We start from the raw sequence: 23,535 nt of genomic DNA, 5'->3' as shown, positions 1-23,535 counted from the left end.
GTACCTCACTTCAAAACTAATGCCTCCTATTTATTATTCATTTCCATGGAAACTACAACAGATACAAAGAGTACAATATTACTGTTTTACAAAGCAAATTCTCAGCTACAAAACACTATTTTTCAATGTAGTCACCACCATTATCTATGCATTTTTACCAATGATGAACAACAGCCTGCAGGCAGCACCCAAAAATCTGCACCAGCTGAGGTGACCCACTGTCACCACTGCGGAAACACATAACCCACCACCTCGCTGTGCTCACATCCAGTATTTGGTCTCCATCAACATTCAGCAAGCATCAGTGAATGTCAATGGGTACAATTTTTTTCATATGGAGGAATTCAATGACAGACTTTTCCTTCATGCACACTTCCACGTCAGACACCATTTTGTCAGACTGTCCCTCTGCTGTTGTCTGTCATGTGGCAACAACATGTAACAAAATACTGCTGGGAAGGTTCATCCTCTATTGCCAAATGCCACCAACATTTGCCTGTGAAGTCATGGACTGACATGATGAAATAGGGAGCGTTACTTTCAGAGCAGCCCCCACAGTTCTGCAAATGTCTCTTCTACATTGCTTTTAGCATTCAGAAATAAAAGCATTGAAACAACCATAGGCATTTTTAATTAGTGACAAATCTGGATGATTTTGATGGAACTGCCATCTGATACTTACCATCATCACTGATGCTAATTGACTAAGGCTAGTAAGAAGTTGCACTGAACTCAATCTAATTTGTACAATTAAATTTAAGTAGCTGGGCTTGAAAACTGAATACTTAATTGAAACTAAAAGTGTAAATAGATTTAGATTAGATATAAGGAAGAAATTCGTCACTTTGAGAGCCCAGAGACAGGCTGCCCAGAGAAGCTGTGGACGTTCCATCCCTGGAGGCATTCAAGGCCAGGTTGGGCAGCCTGATCTGCTGGGTGGCAGCCCTGCCTACGGCATGGGGCTTGGAACTGAGTGGTCTTTAACGTCCTTTCCAATGCAGATCATTCTGTAATCCTATGAATTTAAATGACATTTTTGACAGTGTCATGTCTAGCACAAAATACTGATCAAAAGAAATACATTGTTTTAAATGTTGTAACTGCTGGTGCAAATGATCATAGTCAAAGGGGAGGACAAAAGTCACACTTTTTTCCAGAAGATTCATTTATGTAGAAATTATATTTATCCGCAGTTCCTATTATGTTCTATATTGACACATTTTGCTTTACAATGATTGTACTGAAAATTCTGAGCAACGTTTGCAACACAACCAGAAAAAAAAGAAAAAAAAAAAAAAAAGCTGGTGGTAAAAAAACAATCATCACATCATAGAATCACCAAGGTTGGAAAAGGCTTCCAAGATCATCCACTCCAACTGCCCACCTACCATCAATATTTCCTCACTAAACCATGTCCCTCAGTACAACATCTAAATGTTTCTTGAACACTGCTAGGGACGGTGACTCCAACACCTCCCTGAGCAGCTCAGTCCAGTGCCTGACTGCTCTTCTGGAAAATATTTTTTTCCTACATCTTTATGTATTTTGCTGACTATATTTAAAGTTTTTCAAGGATTTTGCCCTTGGTCCTCAGCTTTGTATCTGCCCCTCATCACTCTGCAACCCTTGGTTGCAGGTAGAGCTTGCCACTGAGCCGCAGGCAGACTCCTTTGGGCAGTTGTCTCAACTTACCCTAATGTTCATATATGTGCTGTGACTGTGCAGGCATGCAAAGTGGTTTTAATGCTTTTATTTTGGGGACCATCGAGCATGTTGACCAATCTTTATTGATCTGCATTTAGCTTCATTTACCACTGAATGGCTTCAATGTGCCAGAAATTCACCAAGAAATATCTTTTGCGCTGGAAAAGAACACAAGCTGGGCAAAACCCAGACATTTGTTAGCCCTGCTCACAGTGAAGGGTGCCCTGATTTACTCACTGACTCTAATTCAGTGCTGCAGCTTGAGATGTGTTCTGGAAAAGGTTTGGCACAGTCAGTAAGTGAAGTCAGTTGCTCTTTCTGCCTCATGGTGCTGTTCATGTCCTCCCTGCTGCAAGCAGTATCTTTCCTTCTTCTTGCACCTTGGCCCAATACGCTGGAGATATCACTGAGAAAGGAGACATCTCCACATGTGTATAGGCATGATGCAGGGCTGATTCACTATTTCATCTCCCTTTGTGCCTTACTGAATCTGTGATTTTCACCTTTGTAAATGTAGGATTCCAATTCCCTTCCCTGCTTGTGCTGATGTTTTAGCATTGTGCTAATGAAATGCTGCTGACTGCTGAAATGAAAGGAGCTGCACTGTAGTCAGTGGCAAATCCAACATATGGATTTTAACTCTAAGCAATCAGTAGAACTGTGCTGATAAAAAGGGACTTGGAACTAAGCAAGGGAATAGGGGAAGTAGATAAAAAATAACAGGAAGGAAGTTAGAAAAATCAGGAGAAAGGAAAGAGTCGGGGAGAATTAGGAAGAAAGATGATGGAAACAGAAGAATCATGTTGGGCAAGAAGGACATATCAAAAGTGAATTAATGGGCAGCACAGTGGAAGATGTGGAACACAGAAAAGAAGGAAATGAATAATCTGTTGCTCCATTTGCACTTCAGTTTTAAAATGGATTTTGGAGTTATAACTGTAATCTTAAAATTTTCCAACTGAATTGGAATCAAGCTCTCACTTCACTCTTCACATCCTATTAGGCAGTTCTTAGATCATTACTTATTTATAGGTGCTCCTAATCTCCTATCCTGACTGTGTTAGTGTTACTACAGCTTGAGCTTCTTGAGCTTTATATGTATTCCCTCTGGCACGAGCTAAACACAGCCACCTCTACATCCATCTGAAGCTGGCCTTCCTCTTCATCATGTCATTTTGAGTTTTCTTTTCCCTTCCAGAACATTCCAAACAGATTCTGTTTGCCTTATCTCATTTTGCATCACGCTATCAATTGTGTTACAAGGCAGATTCCATCTATAGTGCGCCCCCCTACTGTAGTCACATCTTACATTGCTTTGCCCTCTCCTCCTGAATCTCTTCTGAATCCTCCCTTGTCCACTGAAGCCATGAAGATCCAAACTGGTATCCTTAAAGTGTGTTTTATGGAGTGGAAGCTACATTTTTGAGGGACATGGACCTGTTGGAGAGTATCCAGAGGAGGACTGCAAAAATGATGGAACACCTCTCCTATGAGGACAGGCTGAGGGAGCTGTGGCTGTTCAGTCTGAAGAAGAGAAGGCTCTGAGGTGACCTGAAAGCAGCCTTTCAGTATTTAAAGGGGAGCTACAGGAAAGAAGGGGACAGACTCTTCAGCAAGCTCTGCTGTGATAGAACAAGGGGAAATGGCTTCAAGCTCAAAGAGGGTAGATTTAGGTTGGATATACTGAAAAAACTTTTTTACAGTGAGGATGGTGAGGCACTGGAACAGGTTGCCCAGAGATGTGGTTGATGCCCCATCCCTGAAGACTTTCAAGGTGAGGTTGGAAAAGGGCGTGGGCAACCTGATCTTGCTGTGGTGTCCCTGTTCATTGCAGGGGAGTTGTACTAAATGACCTTTAAAGGTCCCTTCCTTTATGGATTCCATGACTTTAACAGAAGAATTATTTTCCATCAATCACTAAGCTGCATCCTTTCAAGTACAGTTTGTACATTTTCTGCTCTTAGGGCCAGTTCTGCATTCTCTTCCATGGATGGAAAATACCTACCCACAGGGGTACAAGAAAACCATCTCAGACAGTGCTGAAAGCCTTCCTGAGAAATGGACCCAATAAACAAGTCTTGACTTGTAATCTGGCTCTTCAAGTTTTTGCTTTAGGACATTGGGTTCTCTGAATCTCTGCAAGAAAAGGAACTGGCAAAGGAACACAAAGGTGATTTGGTTTATGACTGAAAAGGGTTTGATGCTAAGAAGAAGTGGCTCAACTGCCCAGCTGTTGGGCAATTTTTGCCCACCTTTGGCCCTTCCACTGCCCTTACCTATCCAGCAGAGAGGGATTTTACTTGTTGCACATTTAATTATCTCATAGCTTGAGGTAGAGAGATTAAGGCTTTGCTGTCTTCTACATCTGCTTTACAATGAAAGGAATTAAGAACAGGCAGTCTTGATGATGTGTCCTCAGTAATGCTGGAAAAAGGACCATCAGTGCTATAATTCACTGTTTTTGTAATTAGCCAATTACGCTCCCCTAATATCTTTGATGAACCAAAGCAGTCATCACCAGAAAAAAAACTGCCCCACCAACCCTACATCTGGTAGTTGAGCAAATGACAGGTTCTGTCTATCACACTCCCCACCAAGAGAGGAAGAGCTGATCACATTTAATGAGAAATTGAATTACAGTCACAGCAGAAACTCATTTGTAGCTTCATTTGTTTCTGAATGTGTTCTTAAAATTATTTTGTTGTTTATTTAAAAGTTACTATTTCACTTCAGTGATCTAGCAGCCCAACGTGTTTAAAATAGACATTTCAAAAATGATAATAAGATGGAATAACATCGTAAATATGATTAAGGAATTATATCAGCCTTCAATACAGAAAAATACAGGCATTGACAATGTATCTGTATGTCATCAAATCAAGTTTCACTGCTTTTAGCATAATCAACATTATTTTTAAGCTTGCTAGAATAATGTATCTCCCATCTCATAAGCTGGTAGAGTTTGGGATTTTCAGAAAACTGAAACTGTTTGTCCTTATAGTATTCTGACAGGAACAGAGTTGTTTAAAAGCAGAATATCTGCAAGCAATTAAATGCTTATTTTGCGCCAGAAAAGTTTGAATCCCAGTGAAATTACTTATTGTATCTGTGGAAATACAAACCAGCTTGCTAAAGCCTGCTAACATACTCAGTTTGTGGTTTTTTTTATGTGTACGATGAAACAATTGCATGTGCATCTTGGGGGGCAGATGCTATCTAATATTTGCCCACAATCTAGAAGCCTTGTAGAAATTTGTATTCAGGCATTAATCAAATTAAACATTCATTACTTTTGGGAGACAGTAGGACTGCTGAGTACACAGCCTGAAACACAAGTACATCAGTGCTTGCTACGTGTCGTGGTAACACCAATTCTCCAGGCTGACCCTGTGGTGAGTTGGTCTCTGGCACCTCATTGTTTTGTGCTCATATCAGCTGGGATATGAGCAGTCTGACCCTTCAGGATGGCCCGTCACCAGATGGCTCAGAGCCAGCATGACCATGCTGCCTCATGCTCCCGTGGCTGATAGTCAGTCACTTCAGACTTGCGTCTGGAAGGCCATACAATGCCTATTCCCCGCTCACCTACATTTACCTTTTCTCCAACATCGAAAGAAATTAACGTTGATTGTGGCACCTGCCAGCCTTTTTCTGCCCAGTATATATGTGTCCACAGCTCTGGAGAGCCATTACCAGGCAGAAGTGCCACTGGGTGATGAGATACCACCAGCTGCTGCTAGGACCATGTACTCTGCCACACACTCCTACACATCAGGCACAACCACCACTATTTATTATTATATTTTATTTATTTTTGTGTGACTACACAAGTAGCAAAGCTGAGTGTGTTCCCTTAGAATTTTACAGAATGCCCTCCTCTCTGCATACAAATGTTAACACCTATATCTCTTTTTTGTTATTGCTACAGCTTTATTGGTCACTTAGCTCATGCAGCAAATGGACAAGCAATTTGTCACCTTATCTTGATGTTATTTGACTTTGGAGCAGTCCCAAGGTATTTTACAGGTTTGCAAGCACTTTAGAGTTTGCAAAGTATTTGGCCAAAGTCTCCAGACAAAGATGGGCCAGTGTCTCATTTACTTATGGCAGCTTTAGAATAAGGAAACCAGAATGCAGTGGTGAGACTACTTGTCCCGCCACTTCTGACACAGCCCATAGTGTCCACAAAACCTCAAGAGGAGGAAAAAGTCCTCTCTTCTTTCTGCCAGGAGATAACTCCTACAAAAAAAAACAAAGCAGATGCTTTCAGACCTCTGTTCCTCTAACAGAATGCATGCTGCACCCTGGGAGATGAAGAGGTTGAGACAGGCCATGATCTGAGCTGAAATGCTAACAGGAAAAGCCTGCCTGTTGTGAGATCAGTCTTTAGTCTCAGCTAAGCAAAACAAGGCAAGTCTGTTTGATTAGTGGTAGAAGAAAAATCTCAGGCTTTTATGTCACATAGAAAATTCATCCATCCCACTGAGGGACACACAGGAATGTGTGCTTTTTAATTGTTCTTTTTGAGGTATTTGTACCCCAAAGGCAAAAATCTCATCCTTCTCTCTCCTTCTTGTCCTGAAAATCCTTTAAAATTTCACTCTGGGAACCAGGTCCTTGATTTTCAGACCATATACTTAGTGGGGCCCGTTGCTCACTCAGATCTCAAGAAGACCCAGCTTCTCTGCTTCACCCCATCCTTTGGATGTGAACTCTCCCTTAGGAGGCTGCAGTGGGCATGTGTCACGGAGTTAACGAGATCAATTTACGCCCATGACAGGGGGCAGTAAGCCCCTGCCCTCCCCTCCCCAGCCCACAAAATGGGAAGGAAGGGAGGAAAACAAAAACAGCGGCAACAATCTATGGAGGAAAACTTATTTTACTAACTATGATATCGGAATGCAAGATAACACAATATAATACAATCTGATTGAAATTGAGACTAATAAGTCAAATAAAATAGGAAAGAGAGAGTTCCCGAGACCGATTCAAACCTGAAAAGCTTGGAACGGCCAGGAAAGCACCCTCCAGCACCCACTGCCAGGGAGTAAGAGACCGTCCCACCCGGAAGGGCCAGATCCCATGACTTCTGTAATGTGTAGGGATAGGTGCCTGGAATTGGAGCATTAACACTTTAACTCCCAGTACACTATATGATGTTTTGATGTGGAATACTGAGAACCAAAAACAAACAACAAAACCATGACAGCATGGTTCTGCTGGGGGCTGCAGAAACCATGAACATGCAGAAATTTGTCTTTTCTGATTACGGGCAGGTTAGCAGGAGTAAGCAAAAATCAGCCACAGAAACTTGGCATAGATGTTCACATTTCAGATGTCTCATATTTCATGGCTTTTTCTTGCCATATGAACTCCATATGGCATTGCCACCACTCAGCCTTCAGCTGAAGGGCATCTTAGCTTTGATTTGCTAAGATGTAGAGGGAAGCTGTCCCAGCAGTGGCCACAGACAAGGAAAGGACGGTCACCCCTTGAGTCTTCTGAACTGGTTTTGGCAGGGTGGGTCATCTGGCTTAGTGACAGTCTCTTTGATAAGGACTTGTCCAGCTTGTGTTAGGAAGGGTAAACCTGCAGAACTGCTCCAGACTGATAATCCTTTTCAATGGAATGAACACATTTCACATGGAAGTTTCATGTTCTGATGAAATGGTTTTCTGATCTGTGCATGTGAACATAGGACAGATCCGCTGCATCTGAACCACAGCACTAGTAGGAACACAGAGCTCACCTTCAACACCTCCTCTGAAGTTACAAGGGATGTGAAGAGGGGACAGCTGCTCCATGATACACAGCACTGAGCACAGGCACGGGGGGGGGCACCGGGTACCTCAGAGGGCTGGTCTGCAAACTGGAATCCAGCAAGGTGCTGTGAAACTGCTTGCCTCCTTGCAGACACAACATCTGGGCAGTACGGGTGAGCAGAGACTAGGACTCCTGCAAGAAATTCAGTCCAACAGCACAAGCACACCCACTCAGTGCATAATGCCACTGTCAGTGTTAAGAGAATTAAATTCATCTTTTGTTTTCAGGAGTAAGGTGGTAGACAGCTCTAATTAGGACTTGGCCATAAAGCACCAGGATGTTATCAACAAGATCACATGCAAAGGTACTGTAGTTCCAACGTATGTTTCTTTATATCCCAAACATTGCAAGTTTTCTCTCTGTCTTGCATGAAGTATTGTGAGCAGAATCTTTGCTGAAAGGAATTCCAACTGTTTTTCTATCAAAGACACACAGTGCCAGCACATATGTTCCTGCCTGAATTGTGAAACGGAAAAAAATGAAATGGGAGACAGCTGTGACTACATTAATAGTAAATTAGCATTTTTTCTATTGGAGTGTGAAGAAGGAGGTGAGAAGCATTGTTAATTCTCAATCTCCCTAAAGAGTCTTAATAAAACTAGTCAGTTATCTTGCAACTTAACATTTTGCAGTGCTGCTTAACATTCAGCTACAGTAAGTGAAAACCAGCACTGGCTACTGTGCTGTACTTATTAAAGCTAGCAGAGCATTACAGAAGAAGATTTATGGTTACTTGCAGGGATGGAGGGAATGTTCCCAGCAAGAGGAAAAAGAAAATAATTCACAGTGCAAACGTTACTTTTACTTACTTTGAGTATATGCTATCTATCATATCCTAGTGTCCCAAACTTAAAATATAGTTGTTTTTAAAGAACCCTTTCAGTAATTAAATATACTTTCATGTAAGAATTGAACATACAGTGCAAATAAAGTTTTATATTTTTGACCAATTCTACCAATACTGAAGACACATCCATTGACTGAAACACTTGAGAACATAAACTGCCCTAAGTAGTGGGGACTAATCTCCCTATGACTGGTAAAGTTACACAGTGCTCACATCTGTAGAGTGAGATCTTTTCTCCTGTTAAATCCCCATGCGTTCAGGTGATAATGTACTCTTTTGACTGTGGCATGATAGGCTGTTTAATCTTGGAATAAAGCACAAAGAAACATGGGCTTATTGAATAATAATATTCCTTTAGCAATGTACAGGGCTTTATCATAAAGCAAAAACATGGCATCCTGTAAGTTCCCCAGGCTAATTGTGTATGAGGTATTACAGAAGCGTTATGCTTTAGCATGCTGTCAGTAGGTTTGGAGGGACAATTTGGTGGGTTGAGAGCTGAAGGAAGCAAGCTGATAAGGAGCCCAGCAGTTAGTTGGGATCTGCCCTGATTCTTCACTCTTCTACCTTCCCAAATGCAACCCCTTTAAAAACAACCAATGCCAGTATATGACTTCCATACTGATGCAAGTATAAATAAGCCTTATTAAGAGATAGCTGTTCCTTGGGTGCCTCCTCCCACTTCTTTGCAATCAATTTCCTGTTTTTTAGGGTTGGTTTTCCCACATTATCTGCAGTTGGACTTTGCTCTGAAACCTGACAGGCATGAAAGGCAGCTATCTCGTGTTTATGCCTTTCACATACTTGCAATAAGAAAGGAACCTCTGAGAACAGTGGCAGCGAATGTTGGGACTAAGGCTGGAGAAGAAGTCAGTTTTGTAATGTTCCAGAATAGGCTTGAAAAGATTCTTTTAGTAACATTTGTACCAGGCTCAAAGCTTTATCTTGTTGCTTTCTGACTCGAGAGCTCAGCTGGTATTCAGAGCTGCGCCCAATTACTCTGCTGGGAGGGGAAATGGAGTTTTACAATAAGGCCTCTCTTTAGGAAAATTCAGTTTATTTAGGGAGAAATCCACACAGCATCCTGCTTGTGCAGACAGCCTGTGACCACATGGCAGCCTACAGCCTACTTCCTCATATTTCCTAAGCCATCGTTCCCAGCAAGTTTCCCCTTGGGAGCTCAGCCTGCTCCTTGCCCACAGCCACATCCTCATCACCCACTGCCCTGCCCGTGTGCCCCTAGCAGCAGCTGCAGCACATCTCTGCCAGCCCCTCATTCCTGGGGATTCAGCCTTGCTCCACCCCTGGCCTTCAGCTGCAGATTTAATTAATTTAATTGCTCCTTCCCTTGCCCCTTGACAAAGGATGCTGGCCTGCTTCTGGAGCTCTCTAGGTGTTCTGCAAATGACAGACACAGGCTTCTTCCAACACGCTAGCACAAATACCTTCTTCCTAAAACTCCATAGCTTCAACAGAGAATATTTCTTTGTTTTTTCATGTGTATGCTGTCATACTTTTAGCGCCAGCAGAAAGCATAAGTATGATCCTAACTGTTCCAACTGATGTGTTTGCTGAATTTGTGAACATTTATTTATATTCACATTATGCAGTGTATCCCCTCAAAATGAAAAGAGTACTCCTTTTCACAGGTGGATTAAGAAAGAAATATGAACAGCAAGTCTGGGAAGAAATGTGGCTGTCCCAGCTCAGAGGCAGAGCTGTGGCATGGACCGCTGCTGCTCACGTATCAAAAGTATCCATGGCACAAAAAGCAGGAGCATGAGCTATCTGATTTTATGCGAAAGTCCTTTAGATTCCAATTTCCAAAAGTGCAATCGGATCACTTACTGCCACAAAGTTTAAAGTAGGTGTGAGTGTGAATGTTCCTTAGAGAAGGAAGGAGACCTCAGTTGAACACAACACAGGAAAACATCAAAAGGAGAATTGAAGCAAATGTCTTACTTGGTAATAATACTGATGAACTACATTTAAAAACATTTTTTAATTATTATTTGTAGGCTGGAAGCATATAACCTATTACTGTTTATAGAAGGAAGTTTTCATATTCTGTGACAGAATTTAAATTAAAATCCTCGCTATGGTGTCATTCTGATAATATTTTAATTCTGGGACTGTTGCCATCGTGTATTTATAACGCGGAAATTTTTGCAACTGGAAGAGCTATCCATAGTAGTCAACAGACTGAGTTACGCCTGTGATACTGCAGTTATCTGTTACTTTAATATGCTAACTAGGATTTCACTGTAGCTGCTAGTATGGAAAATCTTGACTTTTAAAACACAGTGTATTAACAAATTGGAGGGAACAATCCTGCTTGTTCTTTTACACTGAATATTTTCATGGTTTGACTTTAGATATTCCCCTGCTAAGAAAACTGCTGTTGTTTACACAATACTGAACTTGGGATGCCCTGCAGGGAGTTCATGACACAGAAGCCAAATGTTTTAATAATTGTAACAACTAAATATGATGGCGTTTAATAGTTAATGAAGCTCTGTTGACTATTTAGTCTGTTAATTCTTTTCTAAAATGTTGTCTGCCACAGTGGAACAAAAATACACCTACTTTCTTTGTATTAAAATCAATGAAAAACAGCATTTAAGGAGAGTCTACATCAGACCTATTAACAGCACTCTACAAATTTGCAAAATATAAGATGATGGATCTGTTATTTTGGTGCTGTATAGAACCAACAAGATAATCTCTAAGTTCAACATTTAAACAATAAGTACAATAAAAGCACTGAGAGATTTTCATTTGCATGCCTTTAGAGTCTATAGAAATTAAGAAACTGGCATCCATTGAAATTCAGAAACTGGCATTTTTTTCAATTTATTTTATTTATATTCATACATATGTATTATTATTTTCTCTATGTGTATTTGCTATATTTCATTCTATAACATCTAATTGCTGAAATTCTATCTTCTGCATTACATCAGTGAGCAGCTACAGCAGTACTTTGGGTTCTGTTGTTGTTCTGTTGTTCATTTTTTTATTATGACAGCAGATGAATTGGTAAATTGGTTATCTAACAGCTGGTTTACATTTTCAATTTACCTGTCTTTGATGATGTCTTGTTTTGAAGGTATTTTCCTGACTAAGACACTGTACGACCCCTCTGTATTTCTGTAACATGTAACTCAACTTTTTAATTTATTGGTAATTACTCTTAAATGACTGTTTGCTGAGCTAGCTAAAGAAATGTAAGAAGTCATTCCACCTGTGGCAAAACTCAGAGCTCCTGTAGTATAATCAGTACCAGCTACGGAGCTGAATTAAAAATGTTCAGAGGGATATTCTCACAAGTTAAGCTACTTTGGAGAGGATGAAATATAGGTCAGATAACCTGGCAGCATAAGACTGACAGTGTAATACTATGAAAGTGAAATGTGATTGTAAATTCCCTTTTCGTCGCAGCTGCTGGTTGCTAGTACAGCCCACACCAGGATTTAAGTGCATGCACAGTCACTCTGGTGAGGAGGTGGACGGGTATGGGCTCAGACATTTTCCTTGCCAGCCCACTGGCATAACTGTACAGCTCCCTGCAGTGGCCAAATCCAGACGGTTGCCACATGATATGTGTGCCTGATTCCAGCTACACTTCATCTCCTGCATTCACATGCATTGCAGTGTTGTGGTAAAGAACCAATCAAGTTATCTGGCAGGATATTCCCATTTCACTTCCAGAACAAAGCATGCCACCTGGTACAAATGAACACCTGCCCCAGGAGAGCAGCTGAGCGACCACATGTGGTGGGAGCTGTGTCCCTAATCCCTTACAACATACCTAGAGACCATGGCAGTAGATGCAATATAAAAATACTAAAAAAACATGTTGAATAAAATTGCTTGAAATACTGTCCGCTCCCCAAGGAGTTCATGGGTATTTTGTTATTGACTTCAAATTCATCTAGAATTCTGCCCATGCTGTTTCAAAGTAATTGGAAAGTTTTCTTGAATGTGTATATCAAAATTGGACCGAAGTCTTTTTCTTCTTTTTCTTTTAAATGAAGGCTTTTGCTGTATTTAACTACATAATTGTACCTGTTACCACTGTAGTATCAAACTGAAGAAGGAAACTCATGTTGCTGCTGAGTACAGAACTTGTCACCTCTCCAAGGCTTTTAAGTCCTATGAAATTTTATAGCTGTATCTACAATTTACTTGATCAAAATCTGCACTAAAATATTCAAGTATCATACGTTTCTGCATCTGCGTCCATAGACTTATTTTTAGTCCTCACCAGTGTAGGTACATGTGGATTTTCTTATTTATTACCTTAATTAAGTTTATTATAGCTCAAGATATGTTTAGCAAATTGTAATTACCAGTATTTCTTTATATATAACAATAGTTTTCATCAATCCATCTTTTCATTCCCAATTCCTCAGACATGTTTCTGGCACTCCCTTAGAGTACAAAATATAATTACAAGTCATTCAGTAATTGTATTAGTTAATTCTCAGAAGACTATGGGATCCATATCTTCTAGACTTGTTCATCTTTATATATTCTGTTTCTTAGTGTATTCCCTTACCTGCCAGATCACCAGATATAGTGACATAATCTTCATTACTTAATTATAATCATTAGTCAAGGGGTTTCTACTCTGCACATACAGCTTCCAAACAAAATGTCTTGAACAGATAAGCAACAGGTTTAAAAAATAAACCATTTGACACTAGGAATATTTTGTGCTGCCCATCTAAGAGCAGTAAGAGAATAAATAGTCATTTGTTATCTGGAGAATGCTGCACAATGAACGACAGAATAAAGGCTGTAGGTGAATCTGTTGCTGAATTATATTCATTTTTGAATGCACTGCAATTCAAACTACTTTTTTTTCCTTCATAGGTATATGCATGCATCATTTATATGTATATAAAAAATAAAAAATGTTTATATGTTACTTTTGTGGGCTGGGGGGTTTTCTTGGAGAGGAAAAAATGAAGGCAAACAGGGAGGGGGGAAGCTTGAAGTTCCAGTGAAACCTAATTCGCAAACAATTTGCACTAGCAGCTGTAAATTTCACTCCAGAGATTTCCAGGTGCTTGGTGCAAGTTTATACATGGAGAGCATTTCCCAGGAGATGAAGCTTGATGGCTGCATTAAAATGAATCAGAGGCCTTATCTCAATGCAGGGTATTTGCATATCTCCTCTTCATGAATCCTTACTTCATGGATGTGTCTTTTGCTTTTGTGCTGCCCTCAGTTTTTTTTTGTTTTTTTTTTTTTTAAGAATGCAGATGAATAGGCTTTCTATTAATGAGTTGCAACAAGTTGCAATGAATTTCTTGACATCCATTTCATGACTGTACTTGTCTTTTATGGACACAGTTCTTTAATTGAGTTTACCATACATTTTATGATATTCTTGAAATCAGAGTCCTTGAGCTACTGGCACCATGCTGTGAGATGTCCTTGAGCTACTGGCACCATGTGAGTGAGATGCTGTGCATCATCCACATCTTCTCAGTTTACATGGAAAAAATGAGTGCTATCCTATTCTTTACCTTGGAAACTAGACTCAATAAGATTTTGGTTGTTTTTTGTTTTTTGTTTTGTTTTTTTTTTTTTGTTTTTTCTCAGAACACTGAGACTAACTGTGGCATAGTCATAATGCTATCTCTCAATATAGTCGAACAAGATCGGTTTGTGCCAGCTTCTGGAGAAGTCCTGTCAACAGCACTCCAATTTTGAATTATTCTTGACCTCCCTTTCCTATTTCCTTCTGTCGAAGTCTAAATGCTACAGATTGTCAAAGGTCTTACAGGCAGAATGGACCGCCTGTGCAGAGCTGTCTGTACTCAGTGAGAATTTCACCTGGGTTTTTTTAATGGGTCACTGCAGTTGGCTGCAAAACAGAAACTGTGTGATACGTTTCACTTCTCTGTGGTGCTGGTTGGAAGAGCAGAAAATAAGTAACTAATGAGCAGAACTCTAGAGCTCACTGGAAAGTTGCCGCAATACGTGGAGATTTTAATGGCCTTTCCTTTGTCAGGGACACCTTACTTCTCCGAGCAAGAGGTGCTGGGCTGTGCCAAGCCCAGGGGAAGCCAGCAAAGTCCCTGCAAGCAGCAGCAAAGCTGAAAGCTGTCTTGGTAGGTCTCTCGACGTCCCACATTGCTGGAATGAAGTTTCATAGTTCTGCTCCTATTTTCAGCAGGTTTTATCTCTTCCCACAGGAGGAAATTGCTAGACCGAGACAGGGATTTGTTCCTGCTTTATGTTCATGTTCAGCCTGGGAAGCTGAAGTCTTCCAAGGTAGCAACCAAGTGAGTTTTATCTTCTTCTCGGTGTCTACAGCAGCTTCTCTAGAAAGCATTATCTGTTTAGGGGATTTAGAGATTAACAGCATGGCCAGAGTGTATACTGTCTCAGGACACACAGATTAAGTGTGAGGAAATATTGGCTTCCTCTCAGTTTTATCCTTCCAGCTCTAGATCCACAGTGAATGGAGAGGGTGGCACTGGGGAATGAAATGAGAGACTGGTGTTCACTGTCAGCTAGCTGGGTTTCTGTGACATGGAGCAGCCATCCGGGACAGGATTGCAGATAATGATGAAGGCTTTGTTATTGACAGAGCCTTTGTCTTTATCCTTTTGCCCCGGACAGTCGTGAATAAACAAGTAAAATGTGAACGCTGTGAAAAATAACCACGCTTTCCTGAATTTTAAGAGCCTCACATGCTAGTTCAGAAGGCAATGATCCCAGCTGCCAGAATTTCCATGAGTCCTAGATATCTCCTGCAGTGCAATTATGCAGGCTCAGTAGAAAAATATTCTGCACATTTGGAGCTAAAGGACAATATAATAAATGACTGCAGTGAGCTACATTGCTATTGCATCAGATTACATTTGAATCCACTACGAGTGGATTTTCTGGTGTTGGAAATCTGCCCTTCAGGATCTCATTGTCCTCTTGTTTGTTTGTTCACGTCCTCCTTGATACTGTAATACTAGAGGAAATCCAAGGTAGATTAGAGGCAGCTGTTTTGAAACAAACAAACAGAACCTTTTGTCTATTAGTGGTAATCATTTTTTTCCAGAGAGTAAAAGCCAGCTGTCTGTTTGCAGAGAAGCAAAATTTCAACAAATGGTTGAACTTTTCACAAATGGAAAATTTGGAACTAAATCCAAGCATGGTTTCAGGAAACTCTGATATTAGTAGAGCTTCGTTTCATTCAGGGAACAATACTAATTCCTGCACTTCATCATACAGCCTCTATCTCTAAAATCTCTGAATACTGCCACAAACAACATTACACTACTCACTTGGGGTGTGTCAAAGATTTCTACAAGCCAGACAATAATATATTGAAAACATCATTTACAATAAATAAGCAATGTTACATTGTAGGACTAAAGCTTGAAAGGGAAAAGTGAAGCGCAAAACTGTCTGGCACAGTGAAAACTACAGTATAAATCAACTCCTGCTCTCACTTATAATGGATCTCCTGCTTTCACTTAAAGCAGGCTACAGAAAGATGTAAATGGGATGCAAACATTTAGGCTTATTTTACTCCTGTAGCTCCACTGACCAGATGTAAAATGTACTGTAGATATCTTCTCTGAAGAGCAGGTTACAAAATCTGGATGTCATAATCTTAGCCTTCTCTTCATGTTTTCTTGTGTTTTTAATAGTCCTGAAATGCAATTTCTGTATCTCCTCTGCAGTTTCATACTGGTCTAAATATACAAATAAAGGTACGTTTATATCGTGGATTTAAATTAAAGTTAGTTTGGTCAGGGTAGACTAGTAGGATCCAAAAAATGCTTTTGCAAATGGAAACAAACTAAAAAGCAACCAACCAAACATAAAAAACACCTGCCTTTAGTTCTACTCTACGTGTTTGTTTTGCACACACTTCATAGCTAAGACGTTCACATTCGTCCTGGGGACTTGCAGACCTTTACAGATCCCTGGCACTCTTAACATATTACCACAAGGTGTTTGACTTAGCTAAAATAGGAGAGTGTGTGATGGCATTGCCAATTGTCATGAGTCAAGTCATACACAGTCTTACTGAGAATCTCATGATTTTTAAATAAGCATGGGATTTGGAGAGGAGACCCAAGACCCAGAACGACTCCTAGACTGTTTGGAATTGGCACTATTATATTAAGGTGCCCAGATATGAAATGACGTGTATTATAATGTAAATTATAAATTTCTGAATATGAATATGGCACATATTTATATACATGTTTGTCTGTGCCTACTATCATTTGGACCTTTGACATAATAATTCATGCTCAGAAGTTTAAGTGGAAACATGTAATACTCATTCAAAGGCTTTTGCTCAAACCAGTAGCTGTCAATTACTGTGTCTGTAGTAAGCAACCGAGAGTATCTTGGAAGCCCTCTCTCCTTATCTTTGGCTAACCTGTGGTTTATTTCAGGGGCTACAGTTAGGTAATGTGACTGACAGCTCTCACTTACCCTCACCTAAGAAGTATCATCTCTTTAGGAATTAAGAATAGGCTTAGTCCTGCCAAATCAATTTCACTTGTGTTATGACCCAAGTTACGATTCTTAATATTGGTTCTTACTGAACGGAAAAGTGGAAAAGAAGAGTAACAACAAAGTAATGTAATCCCTCTCTGAATGCCTGGTCCCTGCTGGGGAACCTCCTTCCTCTGAAACTACCAGCTATTCTGCAGAGCAGTCACAACCAGCACCCTCTAAAACCATGCACTGTCTGTTATTCCCCAAATTGTAACTCCTGTCTGTGAGAAGGCATTAGGTACGGCTAAGTCAAGCAAAATTTGTTAAGAATATTAAAAGAGCAATCCAGCTACTGTGAAAGAAAAACAACATTTTGGTTCTGGAGAACTGTAGAAATCACATATATTGGATATTGGCGCATATTGGAATTGGAGTATGACTACACTCTGAAGTGCAATAAAGCAACACAGAGCTCCTCTGTCTGAGGTTCTGCACTCTAACTTGAAGTCCTTCACCGGGGTGTCAAGGGTGTGCACAACAAAGGGATGATCTGGAACTGTGGCTAAAGATTAACTAGACTCAACAAAAGATAAAAAAAAAATCTCTTTGAGCAAAATATTAACACATCAGATTGGCTGCATTTTCTTCCAGAACTGTCTGCCTGTAGAGCATAGTTACCAATATAAAACTAGAGTTTACTTTGCTTTTTTTTTTTTTTTCTTGGATTATATTAAAAGTAGATCACTATTTCAGACTTCATCTCTCTGTCTTAATGAGCAGTGGGGCATGATGTATGTGCAGGTTCTAATTTAACCTAATTAAAAATAAGACTATTACCAGTGTCAGTATGCGGCTTGAAAAAATAATTGCTTCAAAAATTGTGTGTAAGAAAAAAGAAATTGAATTTAGAAAATAAAATGCAACACAAAAAGATGTATGCTTTCTAATAGCTCCTTTTACAGTAGCTAATTAGCCTCTTAGGTTTTGAAAGCTGTTTATGAAATGTTCTGTCTGTATCAAGGAGATTTTTTATGTTCTTTTTAATCATTAAAGTCTTGGCTTTTTCTCTCCTTTGGAATATTCAGTTCTTCTTTCTTCCTTTTTCCCTTGGTCCTCAGGTTTGTCTGCTCTAAAATTGAAATAGCAAGAACAGTTTGGTTCTTCATTCTGTCTATGAATTCTGTGAATCTGATGAAAAGTTGCACACTTTCTATGACTAGTTAATTACTCCAAATTACTTGACTGTTATATAAACAGTTTTGCCTATAAATTGTTTTACCTTGTGTCTAGACCTTAAACTCAGGTGCTTTTTTTTTCACGCGCGTGTGTGTGCGTGCGTCTTTTTGATATTTTCTAGAGTATACATGTGTATACATGTTAAAACAACAGCAACAGCAACAACAAAATGGGTTTTTATAAGAGATTTTAGTGACAGAATACTGACAGAAGCTTTTTTCAGGTATCAGCAAGCAGATTCTGTTCCTTTTCCTGAGAAACTAAATCCAATGAAAGACAAGATTTTCTTCTCAGATGTGGTATGACTATAGGCTCTGCTATTTTTTTATGTTGTTCCACCAGTTTAGATAATCACAGCTGCTTATTTAGTACACAGGTAATCCTGTAGCAAAATAATGTTAATATAGTCATTCTTATGCCACTTCTGGGTCTGGTATTAAGGATACCAACAGAGGAATGAGGGTATCCCCATGCTTCTTGTTCTTTGCCTGCCACTGAGCTCCACAGTGCCACAAGAGTTCAGCTGCCCTAAGTGACAATAAGGAAGGAAGTTTTACTGCAGGTTGTAGGTAATCATTTAAGCGCTATGCTGTGTGCTATAACTGCAGGCTGCATTAGGTCACGCTTTGTCACAAGGCTTATTCCTAACCGAAGTCACTTCCATTGGACTGTCCTTGCAGCAGCAATGCAAATGAACAAGCTTGGGCAGCTTTGCCAGAAATGTCTAAAACTAAATAATTACTCAACAGCCATTCATGCAGCATATGACAGAAGTGCTATTATTGTCAGGGAGAGTACGGAGCCTGTGACTACAACTCACCACTCAATCTGAACAGTTAGCTGAACATAACACATTTGTAATAATATTTAAAGCATAATATCTGATATGTGTATGAGAGTCTAAATTCATATGACATACAAGATAAAACAACGACTGTTACATTAGAGACATTAATTCCTTTTAAGTTAGCTAAGAAAATTGGCAGGTAGTTCTTAAAGCTTGTTTGTATACAAGTTGCATACAGCAGCAATGTTCAAACTTTAGGCAAAAGAGCTCACAGGTTGCCTACAGACTGTAGTCCTCAGGTGATAAAGCAGGGGGAAAGAGCCCTCACTTATTCCAAGTGCTCTGCAACATTTTGAAAAAAAATAATGTGAATCCTAGGGACAAGGGGGCACAGTGCTGATACTAATATGCCCTACAGAATTAGTTTGGGTGCAAGGCCATGATGATGCAGCTACACTGCCAGGGATTCCAGACATACTTCCTTTGCAGTTAGCTGAGACAGTTAGCTGGACTGTTTTCCACTGCCCAATGTACAAAATGCCCAATGTTTATACAGTCCTTAGCAAAATAGGACCTTATTCTTGATTGGCCTCAAAACAGCACAGTGATTCTAATTATAAATACCAGGGGAGTAAATGATCACAGAAGGCATTTGATGTATTTTTTCCAGCATGCAACAGCAATACCAATACGTACAAGAGCACAACACAATCAGAATCTGATGTGTGCAGTATATTTTTAACACAATGGACTTGATCCAGACATTTCTGGCACCTTCTTCTATTGTCTTTCATCACTTTGCAGTGAAGTCATGTAGGGTACTCCAGACTTGAGGTGGCTGTGGTCTAGTGCTAAAATTAATGTTGAATAAAAATCAAGTTAGTTAGTACAATTTAAATAACTGTTAGGCAAACAAATATTTGTTTGTGTAAAGAAACAATTGCTGAATAGATGAAGTAAGTCATTTTTGTCCCTGTCTTCATACTGTGTACTGCAAAATAAATGCAGATCTGAGAGAGAGAGACCCACTTCTTCTGCTGCCCACTCTCTTATCTACTTTAATATTGTAAATAAATGATTTGGAAAAAAATAATATCATAAAATAATAATATTTAGAATTCCAGTGATGTCCCTTTTATGATAGTATATTCGAGTTGTTCTTCAAAAATCAGATGAAGAAACACGATAGAGGTCTTAACCAAAATTAAAATCTTGTACTGAAAATATCAGCATTTCTTATGAGCTCACCTGAAGAGAGATTATTGGCAAAAAGTAATGAGACAGGTAAAGGAAAGCTACTCTTACTTCATTTGGCCAAGATCTACTCAATATCTTGGATTGTCCCCATTTTTATTGTGTATTAAAATGGTGGTAAATGAGCCCAAACAGGACTTGGTGTTATAGATATGCTGTGAGATTGTCTCCTGCCATTTCACAGTCAGAGGAGGAGTAGGGAGAAAGGAATGAACTGGGGAGAACTTTTACAATACTCATAAAACTGATGTTAGATCTGTGGGTGGCATTTGCTAACAGCATAGTCTGAAGGGACAAACAAACAAAAGGCAGAACTGTTGAGGAAGAGATATGAAAAGAAAAAAAAGAGCAAGGATGGAAAGAAGACAGGCAATAAGTAAAGGTGAAGTGGCTGTGAAAAGCTAATCACTGAAAAGAAAACAATGTTGAAAGTAGAACTACATGGGAAAAAGCAGCACAGAATCAGTGAGTTGCTGGTAGTTCTTAGTCAAGCTGCTTTGGTTGCTTCACATGCCAACCTTGAGCTTCAGGCAGAAGAACAATTGACTGTTACGACAGTCTGGGTTTAGTTCAAGGTGAATCATGTGTGCAATTTCAGGATAATTTATCTTCACCTGCCTTAAAATCCAAAGGAAAGACACTGCCAATTTTTGTGCTAGCTTAAAAATTAATTCTATTGATAAAATTTTATTACTCATCTTCAGATTAGAGTAAAAAAAAATCCATGCAGCCATAATTAGAATTCTCTGTATATAGATACGATTTACTAGGCACTTTTCTGACATAGGGAAAATTATACCATTCCCTCTAAACATCAAAGAGATAAAGACAGACAGCTCTTGGCAGAGGCCTACAGAAAGAGCAGCAAAGTAGCAGGAAGATTTTTTTCACAGATAACTGTGCCAGGAAGGAAATCTTTCAGTGTTAAAGTTCATAGATTTGGTGAGCTTGCAAAGGGGGCTACATGGGAAGGTGTTGTTTGACATCATAAGCCTCTTGTCTGGACCTACTAACACATTCTCCTCCCTGGAGTTGAAAAATCCAGGTCACCTTGTAAGCAGGCAAACTGCTGCTGCAGAAGTTTCTCCTTAGCTCATTACATCAGTATTGCACCTTTTGCTTGCCAAGCTTGTTTAGTACTGCGCCAGGAGTCTTTTGAAAGAAATTGCTGTGCATTTTTGAGGACAATGTTAAAATTAAGCAAATTATTCCAGAGGTTTGTGTTTTGCTCTCTGCTGCCATGAATGATCAACGTGGGTATATGATAAAAGGTAACCACTTATTTGTGTGAGTGACTGAAAGCAATTTTGCCAAACAGGGATCTTTGGAACATCATTTAATCTGAAAAGATAATTAACGTTTTCTTTGTTGTGCAACAGAAGTCTACGAAATCATATCGCATCACATCTCTCAGTAACACACAACTGGGTGGCTGAAATTGGTTTTAACTGGGCAGACAAAAATAACTTCGGGAGGAGCAGAGAAAGGTTATGGGTCATGTGATGCTGATTTGTTTGTTTAAAGTTGACCTATCCCTGCAGCGGAGAGTTTAATGAGTTCCAGTAAGGACTTGCACCCAGCATGCAGAGCTGCAATTACTGTGGGAGGGTTCGAGGTCTGCATGTGTGCGTGGGGTCTGGGTCATGTCTGTTCGTGGGGGCAGCAGTAGCTTTCTCACAGACTACAGATCAGACTTCCTGAGCATCCTTCCATTGCCTTGTGGTTGACAACAAAAAGAAGCCCAGGATACACTGGGTGGAAAACAAGACATCTGAGATTTCACTGAAGAAGTTGTTCAAACTTGCAAGTAGAAAAAGAAAAGGAGTTGTTGGCAAAGATATTGTGAATACTTTACTCATTTGTATAAACCTGTAAATAAAGGTTATGTTTCCTTTAAAGTGCTATTTTTTATTTTTTTTTTTATGGCTTCTGAGAGGCGAACAGGCACACTGCTCACTCGATGAATTTACCAAAGCCCATTCCACTGAGGGCCATTAAACTTGATGATATCATCTCTAATTCGGGGAGTTCCTGAGGCACAGCTTCCCAGTGTCAGGCAGCGTTCAGGCTTGTCCAGTTTGTCTTCCTTCTTTGATGACTATTACTGACACTTCATCTTCTTCAAGATGCTCATCCTTAAAGCTACCTATTTCCTGTCCCCCAGAAAGACACTCCTCCCAGTGTACTTCCTTCCAAAATAACGTAGGGGTTGAGAAGTAAACATGGGAGAAATCAGAGAAGAGTGAATGAAGAATGGAATAAGGAAAAATAGTATAAAGCACTCCCCACAGCCATCACCTTCTGTGGAGCAAGAGCTCTGCTCTGACACCAGACATCTGTTCTCAACACATACAGATGGAGCCCTACTTGTATCAGTGGTTTTTGTTCTTGTCAGGAATGGTAATTTCTTACTTTTCAAATGAATCAGTTCACACAGTAGAACTGAGAAGACGTCAGGCAATGAACGCTTCTCTAAGTCTGCAACACACACTACAGAGTTCAAGATAAATATAGAAATCGCACTGTGAATCCCACTTTGTTTTCGATACTCAGCTATCTGAGAGCACCAGGTAACTGTGGAACAGGAAAATAATGTCATCAGTGGGTGCAGGGTGGGTAACCACATACAGACAGACATTTACAGTGTCGTGACGCTCTGTCTGGGGGTCGGCAGTGTCGGATGCTGTGCATTTACAGCAGTTACGTTTCAGCTCGCACACCAGCTCCAGGTCTCGCTCATAAACGCACTTTGCAGCTGAGCAGTAGCAGCTGCCCGGCGTCCCCGCGCCTCAGCTCTGCTCTGTCACAGGCCCGCTCCGGAGACGCAGCTCCAGCTAGGCGGCGGCGGCCGCGACTCCGAGACAGCCGAGAGCGGACCGAAACCCGGCGGCGGCTGTAGGAGGAGAGAGAGGCGGGGCGAGGCGAGGCGAGGCGAGGCGAGGCGAGGCGGGGCGGGGCGGGGGCAAGACGCCCGCCCCCCCTCCGCCGTCTGGGGCCGCCGCTCCGCCCGCCCGGCCCGCGGCTGCCGGGAGCGACTGCATGCGCTCGGGCCGCCAGTGCGCAGCCGCGGCGGAGCGCAGCCGGGGAGGAGGAAGCGGCGCGGCGCGGGGGAAGGAGGCCGGGGCCGGCGGCGGCTCATGGCTCCGCGGGCGGGCGGGAGGCAGAGGCGCGCGGGCCGCTAGCGCTCCCCAGGCGGCAGCTCCGGCGGGCGCGGGACGGGGCTCTGCCCGGCCCCTCTCGCGGCGGCGGCGGCTCCGGCTGCGTGTGGGGGGCGGCGGCGGGTCGTGCTCTCGTCGCTCTGCCGCGGGCTGGTGGCATGGCCCCGCGGGGGAGCGCAGAACGCTTCCCGGCTTGGAGGTCTGCGCAGCTCGTGCTCCTCGTCGTCTCCTGCTGCGGTACGTACCGGCGTGAC

The 23,535-nt window shown here is 41.0% G+C and overlaps 1 protein-coding gene and 1 long non-coding RNA gene across 3 annotated transcripts in view; one reads left to right on the top strand and one right to left on the bottom strand.

The window, feature by feature from the left end:
* The window catches only part of LOC146544777 (uncharacterized), a 51,225-nt gene extending 44,456 nt beyond the window's left edge, over positions 1-6,769 (bottom strand). The window contains exons 1-2 of one of the 2 annotated variants that reach the window (XR_014882641.1): positions 6,699-6,746; positions 5-52 (exon numbers count right to left, since the gene is read on the bottom strand). This is a non-coding gene — a long non-coding RNA (uncharacterized LOC146544777). Of the gene's footprint in view, positions 1-4; positions 53-6,698 lie in introns of both variants that reach the window. The other variant, XR_014882642.1, reaches the window with a different exon arrangement.
* A 16,357-nt stretch (positions 6,770-23,126) lies between these two features.
* Positions 23,127-23,535, top strand: part of LRP12 (LDL receptor related protein 12) — a 51,267-nt gene continuing 50,858 nt past the window's right edge. Inside the window, exon 1 of the mRNA XM_085221558.1 lies at positions 23,127-23,518. Coding sequence (XP_085077684.1) covers positions 23,440-23,518 — 79 coding nt within the window. The 5' untranslated portion in view covers positions 23,127-23,439. The remainder of the gene's footprint in view (positions 23,519-23,535) is intronic.

This window comes from Meleagris gallopavo, chromosome 3 (genome assembly GCF_905368555.1).
Source record: "Meleagris gallopavo chromosome 3, MGAL_WU_HG_1.1, whole genome shotgun sequence".
Lineage (NCBI taxonomy): Eukaryota > Metazoa > Chordata > Aves > Galliformes > Phasianidae > Meleagris > Meleagris gallopavo.
Note: the sequence above shows the minus strand (reverse complement) of the source record. Positions and strands in the feature narration are given on the sequence as shown.